General features: G+C 43.4%; 1 protein-coding gene across 2 annotated transcripts in view; it reads left to right on the forward strand.

Annotated features, from left to right (window-relative positions):
- Window positions 1–536: 536 nt before the first annotated feature.
- The window catches only part of septin5a (septin 5a), a 129,992-nt gene continuing 112,452 nt past the window's right edge, over window positions 537–18,076 (forward strand). For both annotated transcript variants that reach the window (XM_048611244.1, XM_048611246.1), the window contains exons 1-2: window positions 537–650; window positions 882–892. In XM_048611244.1, the coding sequence (XP_048467201.1) occupies window positions 608–650; window positions 882–892 (54 nt within the window). In that variant the 5' untranslated portion in view covers window positions 537–607. The remainder of the gene's footprint in view (window positions 651–881; window positions 893–18,076) is intronic.

The following is an 18,076-nucleotide window of genomic DNA, read 5'->3' on the forward strand; positions in this document are numbered from 1 at the left end:
AGCAGCCCTATGGTCCATTGGGACAATGGCAACTTTACCCTTATCCTTCCTTATTCTGAGGTTTTATACCACGGATCGAGGCCTCCTCAGTCAGAGAAATAACATCCCTCTACAGTGACTTTTTCCTACTGTAAGTCTTCCTTTGAACATTTCCTTGAGCTTGACGATGTCAGTGCCTATGTGTTCACTTTATCTTTGTTTGTTTTTCCTCCAGATGTGGCTCTGATATTCCACCCTCTCCCTGCATGTGCTCCTGACTGGCTCATTCCTCCCACGCTGCGTTTCTGATTGGTTCTCTTTGACACTTCCTTTACACCTGATTGCTCCAGCTACTGGCTCTATGATTGGCTCGAGGTTTTGGGTGCTCGCCCGTGATGGACGGTGGAGGTTGTGTTGTGATTGGCTGGATGTGTCCGGCTCCTGAATGCCATTGGCTATTGCTCAGTTGCCTGTCCGCGATTGGCTACATGTGCCCGCCTGCCTGCCTGTGATTGGCCCGCTCCTAGCGCTGGGTACCAGTTTCACTGTTGTCAGTGTCAGTTTCCTGGCTGTGCCGGGGAATCAGACTCCGGGCGCACCAGGGTCGGAGGGATTTAAACCTGTCACTATGGTCAGCAACGTCAGGTTTAAAAGCCGAATGCTGAAATCGGGTAAGTCCCATTCATTGCAGCAGCCACAACAAACCAAAACAAAAAAAACAGGAACCCGATTAACACTTACCATCGGTCTCTTGTGTTCCTCAATAAACCTTTCCATTCACTGCCTCTGCTTTCTCTGCACGGTCCGCTGGCTGCCGTTGGGCGTCGCTGGGATACTGAACCTGCCGTATTTCACGCCTCTCGCTGTCGCCTGATGCATTCGGTTGTTCTTGTGGGATCCAGAGGAGAAGGAGGTGAGTCCCACACATTTGCTTTCTCTCTTCCTGCACTGACAGTGAGCCAGCTTCGCTGTACAGTCCTCTCCTCTCTCGTGAAAAAAGAAACCTCTCTGGTGGCAGTGTGCTCCGAGCTGCAAACGGGGTTTATTTTGTGACGATTAATTTTCGCGTTACTTCGTGCCCGCTGGGGAGGGGAAAACGTACGGAATTGACCCCAGATAGGGATCGGGAGATCCCCTGTCCAAACCCGCGGCTGCCCCTCACGACCCACTTGGACAGCTTTATTCCCAGCTAGAGGACAGCGTTCCCTTGCCCCCCTTTTTCCAGCTTGCCCACTTCAACATCTCTGTTCAATGTAATGCAGAGATTTGCAAAGCAAATGAGACAGAGCCGGCTAAAGCAGTAAGAGGGAAATCGAGATTCGATTAGGGTGCCAGAATCCAGTCCAATTTAATGCCAGCCCTTTATTTGATTGAGATGTCAGATCGGGCGCTTGGCTGCATTTGGAGGATGCCTTTCTGAATGTTCTCTATGAAATTAATATTGGTGATCGAATGTATCCTACTGTGAAAGGACAAGGCCGTCTGCTGTACATCCACAATCCTAGCACAAGATGCTACTCGCTCTCCCCAGTCTCATTCGCTGCCCATAAAATCGACTCACATGTCACAGACCATCTTGTGGTTACATTTTCCACGGTTGCATCAGGGTTGAAATCGGCGTTTAATGTTTCTTTTGTACAAACCTCTGACTTGGCAGTCCAGCAGTGCACTGAAATGCGTTTATTGCGCGTCCGGGGATTTTGTAACAGGAATTTCAGGGATGCAAGAGCCATGAACGTTGAAATAATGCTTTGCCCTGTTTATTTAACCAGGTGCCATATCCGCAGGGGGTGAAACCATCAGCAGAAAGGGAGGGGTTCCGGCTCCAGGACTTTTACTGGAAACCGGTAGCGACAGGCAGAGTCTTGGGCAATCGTACAGCCCATTGCAAAGGGTTGTTCTGCTGCAGTGGTAGCGTTTGCTACCTTTGACTCGGGAGATTCGTCTTTCTGCTCTAGAGATGTGTGTATTAGCATTTCTGAGCAGGTTGGTTAGAAAATATCAATATCCGTGGGCAGCCTTTTGGGATTGGATTGAGGGAAAGGGGAGACACGTGTTTGTCGCTTCTTACAGCAGGAAATAACGAAAACTGGATAATGCAATTGTAAAGCAAAACCAGAAATTGCTCGACGACCTTAGCAGGTGTGGCAGCATCTGTGGAGAGAGAAAAACACAGAGTTAATGTTTTGAATTCAGTATCACTTCTACAGAACTGAAAAATCATACCACACTCGAAACGTCAACTGTATTTTCTCTCCACAGATGCTGCCAGATCTGCTGAGTTTCTTTAGCATTCTGCGTGTTTGTTTCAGATTTCCAGCATCTGCAGTATTTTGTTTGAGATCTGAAACAACCCCATGTTCAGTGTCCTTTGTGTTTAGCCGGATCCATTGTGCTTAGCCGGATCCATTGTGCTATCTTTCTGACCGAGCTGTGTTCCGCATGTTATGCGGTTCAGTTATGCGGACCTCAGTTATGACGTGATCCCAACCTTTCAAAGCCACGGTTGGAAATTCAAAAATCTCAAAAAAAATCACTTTACATTTGCTGAATGTTCAACAGCGGTTAAAGCCACAGGCTGCAGGGAAAATCACATTGCATCTTTGAATCAGTGTCTTGTCCTTTCCTTCCCTCCTTATTGGGAGTACTCTCCTTTCTGAGTCACAATGGTGTTCCTTCAAGGAGTTTAGAAACTATAGTGCAGATTCCAGGCTACCTGTAGCAAGCAAGGCCAGCAGTATTATTATTTGGACCAGCCATTAACTTCAGGTGGGCAAAGAACATCCTATGGCCTTATTCAAATATTTCTACCGGTGACCAACGCTTGGCCAACAACCAACATCAGTGAGACACTTACTGTTCTGGTTATTTATCTTATTTGTGTTGCCAATGGTTCAGCTGCTGTGTTTTTCTAAATTACAACTGCAAAAACAATTCATTGCTGTGAAGCATTTAGAAAATATTTTTCTTATTCCATCAGGAATCACACATATGCACAAGGGTGCATACATTGGTGGAACCATTGCACATTTCTTCGTGTAGAAACCCCATGTGTGTATAGATACAGGGAAGGTCTGTTTTTGTTGCCTGTGTGAGAAGATCTATGCAGCAGCACTGTATGGAGAATGAATCTAGACCCCCCCCCCCCCAACCCCCAGCATTTATTCTGTCTTCCATCTTCAGCAGATTATGATGAGTGAAAACATTGTTATTGAATTCAAGTGATGCAGCATCTACACTATTAAAACCCCCAAGTGCAGTTATCCAGAGTTTACATCATTTCCAGAGCAAGTCCGTGACAGGGGCCATTCATTGTAGTCAGGGGATTAGCTATACTTGAAAATATGTTAAAAGGACCATGTGGAAGATCCATGTAATAGTTTGAGGGCCCTTTCTGATTTCTTTGATTTAATTTTCTGTACACGCCTAGGTACATGTGAGCCACGGTGTCACTTTTAAAATTGCATTTCCCCCCCATACCATATTGACACCGATGGGCTTTCCCAGGAGGAATCTCCCTATCTCAGGTGTGTGGAAGAAAAGCAGGACCATCAAAGGAATCATAGAATCCCTACGGTGTGGAAACAGGCCCTTCGGCCCAACAAGCCCACACTGAACCTCAGAGCATCCCATCCAGACTCATCCCCCTATAACCCACCTAATCTACACCTCCCTGAACACTACGGGCAATTTAGCATGGCCAATCCACCTAACCTGCATGTCTCTGGACTGTGGGAGGAAACCACAGCACCCGGAGGAAACCCATGAAGACTATAACAGATGATTAAAACAAGGAAGTTCCAACTCTAAAGACGGCTTGAGATGATTGACTCCATTGCAGGAGAAATATGTGAATATCAGACTAACCATTAATGACCCATAATTCCACATTGTTCTACTGAGGGACCCCAATAGGAATATAATTTCTCTGCAGATTGAGTATATTAGATGGAATCAATTGATCTCACCCACAGAATATCTGTAAGAAATTGACCTCTATCATTTACCTTACTTCAGTAAAGGTTCCTTTTCGTATGGTGTAACATGGTACAATTATGTAATATCAGGGCAGTTTGGGAATGTGCATTGTCGCTTGAGGAAAGCCTTTGCTACTACTGGCTCATACTGTGTACTCTATCTTGGTCTGTGTCCCTGTCAACATGCATACTTACTACTGAATTGGTTGGCATTGTTTTTTCACATCCAATATAATTTGTTTAGATTTTCTTAAATTAGTTGAAAAAGTTCCATAAGTAAGATGTGCTTTATCAAAAAAACTTATGAAATGAATGGAAATTAGCTATATGAATTGGAAAATTGTTCTTAATAATATGAATCTCTGTATGGTGGCAATAATGCATGGAGAATCAATGGAAATTGTTCAGATATTTTGGATAGTAAATGCTTCCAATGTACCAGTGCTCAGTTTGGGTTTTGCAAGGACCACATAGTTCCAGAACTCATTGCAGTTATGGGCAAAGATTCAAGAGAACAGCTGAAAACCAGAAGTGAGGGAAGACTGCTCCTGACCTGAAAGCTACATTGACCAAATGTGATAACACAGAACCTGGAGGAAAACTGAGGTTAATTTTGGAATCATGTCTTACACAAAGGAAGGAAGCTGGAGGCCAATTACATCAGGATATCTCAACAGGACAGCTTCATAGACATTCAACGCCATAACTTTCACCTACTATCAACATCCTGCAGGTTACCATTGACCAGAAACTAATGTGGACTGGCCAAATAATTACTGTGTGAGCAAGTCATGGGCTTGGGATTCTGCAAAGAGTTTCTCACCTTTTGTCTCCCCAAAGCTTGCCTGCCATCTGGAATATTCCCCAGTTGGCTGGATGAGTGCAGCTCTGACAACACTCAAGAACCTTGACACCATTCAGGACAAAGGAGCCCACTCAACTGACATCTCGTCCACTTCATTAACTCCCTTCACCACCGTTGCATGGTGTGTATCACCTAGAAGGTGCACTTCAGTAACACACCATGGCACCTTCAAGAGCACCTTACAAACCTGCAACCTCTACCACTTAGAAGGACAAGGGAAGCAGATACAGGGGAGTTTCACTACTTCCAAGTTAGCTTCTAAGCCACACACGATCGTAACTTGGAACTATTTGACCATTTCTTCACTGTCAAAATTTTGGAGCTCCCTTCCTAATGGCGCTAACAGTGGTACCTATACCACATGGATTCTAACAATTTAAGTAGGCAACTCACCACTTCTTGAGGGCAATTAGGGATGGATGATAGTTTCTGGTCGAGGCAGCGAAATCACATTAATTGTTTTCTTTTTAAAATTCAAAATTAGCGTGGGTATATCAATAACGTTCACTCTGATGTAAAATCAGAAATGTGGATGTTCACTGACGATTGCACAATGTTTAATGCAATCCAGAATTCCACAGGTAATGAAGCAGCCCCTATCAACAGGCATTAAGACCTAGGTGAGCTTGACACCATCCAGGACAAAGCAGCCTGCTTCTCCAGGCTTGAATTAGTAAGTGGCAAGAATAATTCCTGCCATACCCCTATGAGGCAATGTCCACCCTCAACAAGAGAGAGCCTCCCCTTGATAATATTTGGCCCCACCATTAGCATCCTGGAAATCATCATTGAACAGGAACCCCAATGGAATAATTGTATAATTGCCTTTGCTGAGAGAGAGACTGTTCTGTGGCAAATGGTTCACCTTTTGGCTCATCAAAACTTTTCATCACCCACAAGGTACAATTCAGAGGTGTGATGGTACGTTTTCCACTTGCCTGGATGCATGTGCAGAAACTTTCAAGACATTTAGCACTTTGCGGGTCAAAGCTGTCTGCTTGAATGTTTCTCCATCTATTAGATTAAGTGACTAGTCCTTCCACTTGCTATGTAATCTACAGAATGTTCTGCCGTTAGCCCCAATGCTACCTCAACAGGATCCTCCAAACTTGCATGTTCCACCATCTTTTAGGACATGGCAGGAGGTGTGAAGGAATGACATCATCTGAAGTTCTTCTTGATCCTGAGTTAGACGTATAGTGCCATTCCTTCACTCTCACTAGGTTAAAGTTCTAGATCTTACTGGGTTGTGGGAGTACCTTAATATCCTGAACTGCAGTGGTTCAGGTAGGTGACTTACCATCATGATTTCAAGGGTAACTAGAGGTGGCCAATAAATTTAGGCCTTATTCACCATGTCTACACCCTGAGGAATCATTAGAAAAAAATGGATTTGCTGAACATATCAAATTGTATTACCAAAGTAGAACCAAACCATTCCAAACAAGCTAGATGGATTGAAGAGATGTTTCAAAGATTAGCGAAATGGCAGGCAATTATAAATGGAATAATGTGAGTAACTGAGAAAAGGAGCAAGTTTTGGGCCCCTTATGTAAGGAAAGATTAATTGACATTGGAGGCAGTCCAGAGAGGTTCACTAGGCTGATACTGGGTATGGAGGTACTGTCTTTTGAGGAGATATTGAGTAGATTGGGCCTGTACTCATTGGTCTTTAGGACTTTGCAGGGCAGTTGCAGTAAGGTTGTTTCCCCTTTTGAGGGAGCCTAAGGGGACCAGTGGACATAATCTCAGAGGAAAGATTGTAAAGTTAAGACAGAGATGAGGAGGAATTCTTCTCCCGGTTGTGATTTTGTGGAATTTTTTTTATCACAGAGGACTGGTGAGGCTGCGTTCATTAAGAATTAAGAATGTGGGGAGGGGGGTGGGTTTTGACTTTTCATCCCAGATGTCCTCATTTTTCAAGGCATCCCAGATGTCCTCGTTTTTCAAGGCCATCCCAGATGTCCTTGTTTTTCAAGGACCGCAATTTCCCTTCCACAGTGGTCGAAAACGCCCTCGACCGCATCTCTCGCGTTTCCTGCACCTCAGCCGTCACATCCCCTCCCCACAATGACAACAAAGACAGAATTCCCCTTGTCCTCACTTATCACCCCATCAACCTCCGGATCCAATACATCATTCTCCGCCACTTCCGCCACCTGCAATCTGACCCCACTACCAAGGATATATTTTCCTCCCCACCCTTATCTGCGTTCCGAAGGGACCGCTCTCTCCGCGACTCCCTCGTCCGCTCCAAACTCCCCACTCCCCACCAGCCCCACCACCCCCGGCACTTTTTCCTGCAACTGCAGGAAGTGCTACACCTGCCTGTACACCTCCCTCCTCACCTCCATCCCAGGCCCCAAGAAAACCTTCCACATTAAACAGGGTGTTCACCTGCACATCCGCTAATATAGTATATTGTATCCACTGTTCCCGATGTGGCCTCCTCTACTTCAGGGAAACCAAGCGGATGTTTGGGGACTGCTTTGTGGAGCACCTACGCTCAGTTCGTGACAAACGACAACACCTCCCAGTCGCGAACCACTTCAACTCCCCCTCCCACTCCTTGGATGACATGTCCATCCTGAGCCTTCTCCATTGCCACAGCGATGCCACCTGAAGGTCGGAGGAACAGCACCTCATATCCCACCTGGGAACCCTGCAGCCCAACGGTCTCAATGTGGACTTTACAAGCTTCAAAATCTCCTCATCCCCGACCTCATCCCAAGACCAGCCCATCTCGTCTCCGCTTCCTTGACCTGTCCGTCTTTTCTCCCACCTATCCACTCTTCCCACCTCACTGACCAACCCACACCCCCACTTTCTACCTACTAGCCTCATCCCTGCCTCCTTGACCTGTCCGTCTTCCCTCCCACTTACCTGCCTCTCCCTCCTCCCTGACCAACCCCCATCCCAACTCCATACCTACACTCACCTGTACTGGTTTCATCCCTGCCTGCTTGACTTGTCTGTCTTCTCTCCACCTATCTGCTCCTTTATCCACCTTCCATCATCACCTCCCCCTGTCTCTATTTATTTCAGAGCCCTCTTCCCCTCCCCCATTTCTGAAGAAGGGTCCAGACCCGAAACGTTAGCTTTCTTGCTCCTCTGATGCTGCCTGGCCTGCTATGTTCATCCAGCTCTACACCTTGTAGTCTCAGACATTATTCCTTCCCACCATTTTTGGAGGATTTTATTAATCATCTGTTGAAAGATATGGCCAGAAATTGGCATAAATCTCAGGGAGGGCAATATTAAAAATTCCAGGAGTTGAATTCACCTAAACTAATTTTAATAAAGCGAAGCAAAATAATATTGAAGAATGTGGTAAAACCAGGAGGAATAAAACAAGATTTGATGCATTGTCCTGGGGACATAATTGACATCTAGTGGGTTAGAGATGTTCTTATTAGTGTTCAAAACTCATCCATTGCATAAACTGAAGTTATAAGCATAAGAAGTAATTGGCACACAAATGTAAGATTTCCATTTTGTGATCGGCTGGAATTATGGGATTGCACAAAACCCATTTCTATGGCAATAGATTAAAAGCCGTGCCTGAAAATGGAATCCATCAAAGATCAGTGGAGATTTATCCTGCATTAACAAGATGAGGGAAAGCAGTTGAAGGTACTAGGCAGTGCCAATTGTTCACATTGTTCGTTCTGTGGGCTGCAAGATGCCATTCATCAGGACCCAATGATCAGTTGGGTATAAATTAAACATGCTTCGGAATTCACTCGTCCCATTTCAGACTCCAGCCGGTGACAAGTTCTTCTGCTTAAAGAAAGACTATCACCAAACATTCAGTGGGAAATAACAGACTCATAATATTTTAATAATGAAAATGAAATGCAAATGAGAAATTTAGATGTATTAAAGAAATGACAGTTTGGTCAATTCCCTCATTGGCTAGATAGTTATATAGATCAGATTAGTACCAACAGCACCGTTTTGATCCCTGTTTGGCTTCATGTCCTATCTGGAGTTAAAAAAAGGGTTGAGACATTTTGCTATAATTCGATGAATAATGGCCAAAGAACTGCCATTATGTAGAGAACTCACAAGGAAGAAATTGCAGTGGACACTACACAGTCTCATTATTGACCATTCCCTGTGATTATCTTTTGGTATAAGGTTGTAACCAATGGTAAAAGATATCAATAGTGAGATGCAACTGGAATGATCAGATTCAGATCTGTGGAAGACAAAAAGCTTGGGTTAAGTAATGAATATTGTTCATTCATCACATTTTTTCATGGGGTGCAAGTACTGATGACATGTCCAACATCTGTTCCTAATCCCTAATTTCCTGAAGTAGTGAACTGCCATGTTGAACCATTGCAATCTATCCAATGCAGCCACCTCCATTCGTGCTGTTAAGGGGGGTATTTCCAGAGTTTGACCCAGTGACTGTAAAGGAACAACGATACAGTTTCAAAACAGGACGGTGTGGAGAGGAGCGTCAGGTGGTGATGTCCCTTTGCATCTGCTGCCCTTTTCTTTATGGGAGTGGGGGTCGCAGATTTCGAAGGTGCTGTTGAAGAAGCCTTGGTAAGTTGCTGTAGTGCATTTTGTCACTGTACTGCAATGGTGAAGGTGAAGAATGCTATTTTGGATCTTGATTGATATTCTTTGGGATGCGGGAAACCGTCATGTTTCTTCATTGGACATTTTACTTTTAGTTTATCACTTACAAGATGAGATTAAATGAGCTGAGGAGAGTCCAGCCTTATTATAAAATAGATCAGACCATTGGAAGAAACAGTTTTCTGTTTGAAATAGATATTCTGTGCTTCATGTATTATTGTCGGGTTTGCGTGAGCTGTGTCTACATAAGCCAGTACTGTGGCCAGTGCCTCTGTTGTTGATCAGTATCTTAGAATAACATGTGTCTGAATCACGACTGACCAGTTAGCTTCATGAAGTCATTATTAATGGTAACTGGTAAATCCAGCCGGAGTGTGGTTCAGCACAGATTAAACCATTTGTATAACTTGCACCTGATTTTTCTTATTGCCACAACAGTGCCAGAATGTTCATTGTGTTAGCATGACTTTAAACCATGAAGCTGCTGAGTCTGTATTTGTGCCAATCTTAGCGCAACATTCCTTGGGCTTATTCTTGCATAGTTATATGATAGTAACGTGTAACCGCCCATTTCCTGCAAGCTTCCCATTTTGGTTTGTGTTTTTTTTTCAATGCTGGAGTTGAATCAGAAATGATGTTCTGCCAAAATGAGGGATAATTAAGTTATGTTTGGATGAAAGAACTGGGTCGGAATTCAATCTGCTGTTTAAATTAGATAACTTATCAGAGGAGGTACATAGAAAGTGAGAGTAACTTTGGACCCTTTTAAAGGGCTATAGTTTTCACATTGAACTGATCTGAAGCATAAGACAAAAGCCAAATCCTAGCATTCTCTTGGTTTTTGAATGCATCCAAAAAATAGATGTTGATGTCCATTTCTCTCTAGTTCAGAGACGTGTATTACTGAAGAGAGCAGGGCTTGCAATCTTAAATTCCATCCCCCACCCAAGTGCTATCCATTAATTTTCCATTATCTATCCCCTCACGGGACAGAGTAAAGTATCTCACAGATCAACTGAATCCAATGTGTCCTGCCTTAAAGCAGTTTCGCTCAGTTTGTGCAGTTGATTTTATTAACTCAGGAACAGTGCTCATTCCATTAATGAGGTGAGTTTCTGACTAATCTCACAGGCTTGACAATTGAGGTGTCAAAAATCTCTGCAATATTAATTTGCCTCCATTCAAAACCATGATGGTTTTTTTGTTGTGTATTCATCCCTAATTTTATAACCTCCCTTTTCTTTATGAGGAATAAACTTCTTGACTGAAATAGAATTTCAAGTGATGTTATGACCATCTCATTGCTACCCATGAGGAGATAAGCAAGGGGATGGGTCTGGGTGGGATGCTTTGAGGGTCAGTGTGGACTTATTGGGCTGAAGGGCCTGTTTCCAAAATGTAGGGATTCTATGATGATGATTCCATGATGAACTTTGGCAGGGTAATTCGTACCTCAAGTGTGCAACTTGGTGGGTTGACTAAAGAACCCGAGGCAAATAGTGCTTATCCTTCATGCTGCATATATGAGATCAGGACAGAGGCAAAACCTGGGATCTTTCTAAAAACTGAAAGAACTGCTGATGCTGTAAATCAGAAATAAAAACAGAAATTGCTGGAAAAGCTCACCAGATCTGGCAGCATGTGTGGAGAGAATTCAGAGTTAACATTTCGGTTCGAGTGACTGTTCCTCAGAATTAAGAGTTTCCAGCAGCAATTTCTGTTTTTGTACCTGGGATCTTTCTGCTTGGTATGATTCATCTAGCCACTCAAATCAACTCGCAGAACCATGCATATTTATAAAAGTGACAAGATAGTGTAGAATTTGCAAGTAAATTTACTGCAGATGTTGGAAATCTGAAATAGGAACAAAAAGTTCTGGAAATATGCAACAGGTCAGGCATCACTGGTTGGAAGGGAAGCACAACTAAAGTTCCAGGGCAGTGGCTTTTCATCAGAGCAGCTATTTGAAAGTCACAGACTAGAAACATTAACCCTGTTTCTCTCCACAAATGCTGCCAGATTTGCTGAGTATTTCCAGCACTTACACAAAGAAATGACTCACATGAAACTCAGATGAGTGACCGACACCCTAATGCATTGTGTGGTCTTTTTAAAAAATTTCTTTCATTCGGGCATCGCTGGCAAGACCAACGTTTGTTGCCCATTTGTAATTGCCCTTAAAAGCATGGTGGTGAGCCATATTCTCAAAGTGCTGCATTGCATTTTTGTTTTGTGGCTTCCAGGATTTTGAGCCAGCAGCCATGAAGCAGCAATGGTGATATGGTTCGAAGTCAGATATTGTGTGGCTTGGAGGGAACTTGCAGATGAGAGGCTTCTATGTTTTTGCTGCCCTTGTCCTTCAGGGGGTTGAGGTCATGGGTGTGGAAGCTGCTGTTGCTCTCACTTTGTATACAGTTGACTACACACTGGTGCTATTGTTTGTTGTGGTGGACAGAGTGAATGCTTAAGTTAATGGATGGGATGGTGATCAACAGGCTACTTCTCGTGAATGGTGTCAAGCTTCTTGAGTGTCGTTGGAGCTGTGGACATGTGTGAAATGTTCCATCACGTGTGCCTTGTACATAGTGACAGGCTTTAGGAAGTCAGGATATGAGTTACTCATCTCAGAATTACCAGCCTCTGACCTACTCTTGTATTTAAATGTCTGGTCCATGTTCAGTTTCTGGTCAATGATAACACCCAGGGGACTTCACCAATAGTGAATGATATGGGCTGATAGATTCACTTTTGTTGGAGATGGTCTTTGCCTGGAATTGGTGGATGCATATTTTGTTTGATGCTTATCAGCTAAAGCCTAAACATTATTTAAGACTTGCTGCATATGGACACAATTTGCTTTGTCTGAGGGTTTGCAAATGCTGCTGAACATTGTATAATCACCAGCAAAACTCACTTCTCACCTTATGATGTAGGGAAGGTTATTGATAAAGCAACTGACGCTGGTTGGGCCTAGAATGCTACCCTTGCTGATAGTCAAGAGTAGACAGATGGGATGGTATTTGCATTTGTCTTGTGGACGGGACATAGCTGGTCAATTTTCAACATTGTGAAACTATCAAAGGCACAGGAGTAGGTCATGCAACCCCTAAAGTGACCATCTGATGCAATTTCTGTGGATGGTAATGAGGAGTTCAATCGCAACAAGTTGCTCTGGCAGAATAGAAATGCCAGTGTGACGGTGAGGCACAGGGGCAAAGATTCGTAACTGAGGATTATAAATCAGAAAGCAAACTACTATGTCATGATGAATGATATCCATAAAACATCTCATTTCCATGAACGAATTGAACTGATTAATTTAAAAGCTGCATTGCTCAGCATACAGGCTGAAGGTTATGGTCTTGCTATGCTGTTGTTGTGTCCTTACCTCTGGGCCAGGAGGTCCACATTCAAGTCCCACCTACTCCAGAGATGTGTTGTAACATGTCCTTACAGGTTAATGAAAAAAAACTACAGGCTTAAGGTTGATCACAGGTCTGCAGAATAGAGAAGATTCTTAGATGTGAATAGGTTACACTGTTATTTTGTGTATATATTCCTTTGAATTAGCATAGGTAAAAAATCAGTGACAGTGTACTTGATATTAAGCTGGTTTATCCGATCAATCAAGGTTAGCATTCCCAATCCTGATTACAAGACTGAAAATTCTCTGATTTTACATTCTCCAATTTAACAGTGTTGTTTAATATCAGCTTCATTCAGAGGAAATATGACTGGAAAAGCAATTCACAAAGATTTCCCTCCCAAACCAGACTTTTGCCCCATTTTCCACTCCTCTTCTCGAAGATATTAATTCTTACCGACGTATAGACCTGCAGGCATCAGCTACTTTATCAACTTGTTCAAGATCCATTATATGTAAGACGGGCTAGTGAGTATTGGTAGTTAATTTGAAGATGACAGGGGTTTGGGAGGTGGCTGAACAGGGCTCTGGAGTTACCCACTGGTGATCAGGTTACCACGCTTGATTTCCTGGAGCAGAGGGTCACCATAGTGGCCAAACTGTGGCATTTTGGGAGTCATCAAATTTGATACAGTCTGGGAATTTTAAGCCATACCTCCATTTGGTCATTGAGGCCAAAGTTGAAATCCATTTTACTAGTTTTTGAGTTTAATTCAGGCTCATGAGTAATAAGCAGATCAGTATTTACCCAGCTAAAACTGGGACATATTATTTTTAATCTCACAATCATGGAAATTCTTTGCACACGATACAATCTTGTTGATTGTTGGGTAAGGACAAGAGAACAAGAGACAGGTCATAGATAACACAGTGTGGAACTGGAGGAACACAGAAGAAGGGACCCGACCCGGCCTGCTGTGTTCCTCCAGCTCCACACTGTTTGATCTCTGACTCCAGCATTGGCAATTCTTACTGTCTCTAAGAGACAGGGCATGTCGGTGAGGGATTGCAGGTGAATGTATTATTCTCCATACGCCAGAATATCAAAGGTGATGGAGATCTGGCATAAAAGCAGAAAATGCTGGAAATGCTGAGCATGAATGGCAACAGCAATGAAGAGAGAAACTGAGGTCATGTTTCAAGTGAGTGACCTTTCATCAGAACTGGAGTCTAAAAGAATTGCTGGAGAAACTCAGTGGATCTGTCAGCATCTGTGGAGAGAGAAAGAGAGTCAACACACCTCTCTCTACAGATGCTGCCAGACCTGCTGAGTAAACCAGCATTTTCTCTTTTTATTTCAGATTTCCAGCATCCGTATCATTCTGCTTTTATCATAGGAACATAAGAACTAGGAACAGGAGTAAGCAATTCAGCCTCTCTAACCTGCTCTACCATTTAAGAAGATCATGGTTGATCTCATCTACGCCTGAACTCCCCACTTCCCTGCTTGCTCCCCATAACCTTTCAACCTGTTACTAATTAAAAATCTGTCTGTCTCCTCCTTAAATATATTCAATGTTCTCCACACGCACTGGGGTAGTGCATTCCATAGATTCATGACCCTTGGAGAGAAGTAATTTCTCCTCATCTCATTTTTAAATCTGCCATCTCTTAGCCTAAAACTATGACCTCTCATTCTGCAGTTAGAGATTAGGTGACATTAACTAAGCAGTGACTAAAATACAAATAAATAATCAAATCCAGTAGATATGGCAAAACGAAGACAATTTCCCTATTGGAGTTTCACTGACCCATAAAGATTGGGGTAGCACAAGTTTTAATCTTTTTGTTATGCATCGAGTTGGAATTGCAGGCAGAAATGGTAATGAAGAAGGCATTTGGTACGTTTGCCTTTATTGGTCTGTGCATTAACTGTAGGAGTTGGGATGTCATGTTGCAGCTGTACAGGACATTGGATAGGCCACGTTTGGAATACTGTTTTCAATTCTGCTCTCCCTGCTATAGGAAAATGTTGTTAAAATTGAAAGGATTCAGATAAGATTTACAAGGATGTCGCCAGGATTGCAGAGTTTGAGTTTATATAGAGACACTGAGTAGACTGGGGCTTTTGTCCCTGGAGCATCAGAGGCTGAGGGGTGACCTTATAGAGGTTTATAAAATCTTGAGGGGCATGGATAGGGTGAATAGCCAAGGTCTTTTTCCCAGGTTAGGCGAGTCGAAAACTAGAGGGCATAAGTTTAAGGTGAGAGGTGAAAGATATAACAAAGAGTTATGGGGCAATTTTTTCATGCAGAGTATGGTGCATGTTTGGAATGAGCTGCCAGAGAAGGTGGTGGAGGCTGGTACAATAACAACATTTAAAAGGCATCTGGATGATTACACGAATAGGAAGGGTTTAGAGGGATACGGGCCAAATACTGGCAAATGGGGCTAGATTAATTTAGGATATCTGGTTGGTATGGATGAGTTGGATCAAAGGGTCTGTTTCTGTGCTGTATATCTCTATGACTGTAAGTTCACTGTGGCAATGTTAGTACGTTATAGGAAGATACAGATAGATTGGTCAGATGAACAGGACAGTGGCAGACAGTATTTAACCCTGATAAGTGTGAGGTGATGCAATTTGGAAGAAGAAACAATATCAGGGAGTATTTAAAGAATGGTAGACACTAGGTAGCTCAGAGGAACAGAAGATCTTGGATCCCTGAAGTCAGCAGAGCACATGAATAGGATAGTTAAGAAGGCAGGAGCAAATTACTGCAGGTGCTGGAGTCTGTATTGAAAACAATAAATGCTGGTGATCATAGTAGGTTAGACAGCATCCATGGAGAGAGAGCCAGCTAACGTTTTGAGTCTAGATGACTCTTCAGTTAAGAAGACAAAAAGGACACTTGCTTTCATCAATTGAGGCATGGAATATAACAGCAAGGAGGTAACGGTGGAGTTGTACAGACTGTTGGATAGGCCACAGCTGGAGTATTTGTGCAGTTCTGGTCATCTCAGGAAGGATGTGATAGCTCTATTGAGGGTACAGTAGAGGTTCATGAGGATGTTGCCTGGGTTGGAGAAATTGAGCTCTAAGGAGAGACTAGATAGTCTTGGATTATTTTGATAAGATCAGAGAAGTCTGAGGGTAGATGTGGTTGAGGTGTATTAGATTATGAGGGAATAGAGGACAGCTGATCCCCTTGGTTGAGGGATCAATCAGGAGGGGGCATAGTTTTAGGGTAAGGGGTAGGAGATTTGAGAAAAATGATCACTCAGATGGTGGTGAGAATCAGGAATGGAAACGTTTAAAAAATATTTGGATGAACAATTGAAATGTCACAACATTCAAGGATATGGGACAAATGCAGTACTTTGGGATTAGCGCGTCTTTAGTGGTAATTATTGTTGGTATTGACTCGATGGGCTGAAGAGCGTTTTTTGAGCTGTATGACACTGAGAACCAGGCGTAAGATGGTGGGGAAGATCAGTGGACGGCAACAGTGATAAAATGCTGAAAGTAATGCAGAGATAAAGGTCGGGGCGAGGCCGTCCTGACGCTATTTGACACCTCCCCGCTTTGTTTGTGCTGCAGATTGCAGAGACTCTTGGATCAACACATCCAGTGTGTGCTCTCCCCACCGTCGCTGTCTCGTTGAAAATGTCTCAGTTTGGTGCTGGCGGTCTCCCACTGGATTTGGAGATTATTGTTTAAGAAACATAGTAAGTGTTTCTTTTTAGCAAGACAGGCAGCTGCAGCTAGTGATACAGGGAGCTAGTGATACAGGGAGCAAACTGAGATCCGGTCTGTGCAAATCTGCATTAACCGGACCCGTCACCGCAGCGTTTTGGAAGATTTCTCATTCCCGCTGTGATTCCCAATTCCCAGTGTGTGGAGAACAACCCATTGGAAGCAGTTTGATTGACAGCCTCTGCTGTGTAACCCGTGTACCGCTACACTCGTGCTTTCCAATATAGTAACTAACGGATAAATCTGCATTTGGGAAAACAAAATAAAATCTGCCTTAGCCGATCGCCAAAGGGCACATTGCACCATTAAAGCAGCTTCTACAGTCTGCATCACATGGGACTAGGCGTGGGCGCCCTGAAACAACAGGATTGCTGCTGGTTCACAAACCGTGCACTGCACTAATTCCCCCTACTGCTCCATTCATCTATAGCCCCAAACAGAAAGGGTTAAAAAACACAATTTTAATGACTTTATTTTAAATCGTGCTTCTGTTCAATCTCCCCTCCCCCTCCTGTGATTTCCACCATTCTGCCTCATTGCACCCCTGGCTTCTCCCAATCCCCTTGGCTGTCCACTGTTTGTCGTGCCTTCATACTCCTCACTTCTGGCTGGAGCATAGAAGGATGCTGTCTCTCTCCCTGTCTCCTTCAGAGTTTCTAGCCCAATGCCTCATCTACCTTTCCACCCATAACCCCTGAATTTTTGTTTTCCTGTAATTAATTATTCAATACACATTGTAAAATTACCAAGACTCGATTTAAGGTAGGAGCAAATTAATGCAGATGCTGGGATCTATACTGAAAACAAAAAAACGTTGGAGATCACAGCGGGTCAGGCAGCATGCATGGAGAGAAAGTGAGCTAACGTTTCCAACATAGACGAAGACCCGATTTAAAACTTCTTTGGTCAAGCGTTCAGTCACACCCCTTTTTGGCTTGGTGTCAATTTTTTTTATGTGATAATGCTCCAATGAAACATCTTGGAATTTATCAAATTGCTAAAGGTGCTACATAAATGCAAATTACTGTTCAGGTTTGTGGTACCTATTGTCCCCATGTATAAGTTTTCCTTAATTTCTCAGCTCTCTTTATCCCTTCCGTCATTTACCTGCTTCTGTCTCAGTTAAGAGAAAGAGCAAAAATTAAATCTTTCAATAGCCGGTGGAAGAGTTGGTTTATCAGTCTCATCCTCGTGGACACTATGAGGTAGTTCAATTCGGACGAATTTGTAGTACATACTTTTACCAAGTGCTAGTTCATGCTCTTGATGGGCACCCTTGGCACTTTGACATATTTAGGTACATTAAAGATGTTTCTTCAGTAGGTGATGATCTGTATATTCTAGAGTTACATCTCAATGGTACAGTGTGATGCTCTGTGTAGTGGCGTGCTAGGTATACCCTAAAATTTCCTTTTTTGGCTCATAGAATTGTTACAGTGTGGAAGCAGGCCATTTGGCCTGTCAAGTCCACACCAACCCCCCTGAAGACCATCCCACACAGACTCCCCCCCCCCCCCCCCCCCCCCCCCCCCCCCCCCCCC

This window comes from Rhincodon typus, chromosome 24 (genome assembly GCF_021869965.1).
Source record: "Rhincodon typus isolate 14 chromosome 24, sRhiTyp1.1, whole genome shotgun sequence".
Taxonomy (NCBI): domain Eukaryota; kingdom Metazoa; phylum Chordata; class Chondrichthyes; order Orectolobiformes; family Rhincodontidae; genus Rhincodon; species Rhincodon typus.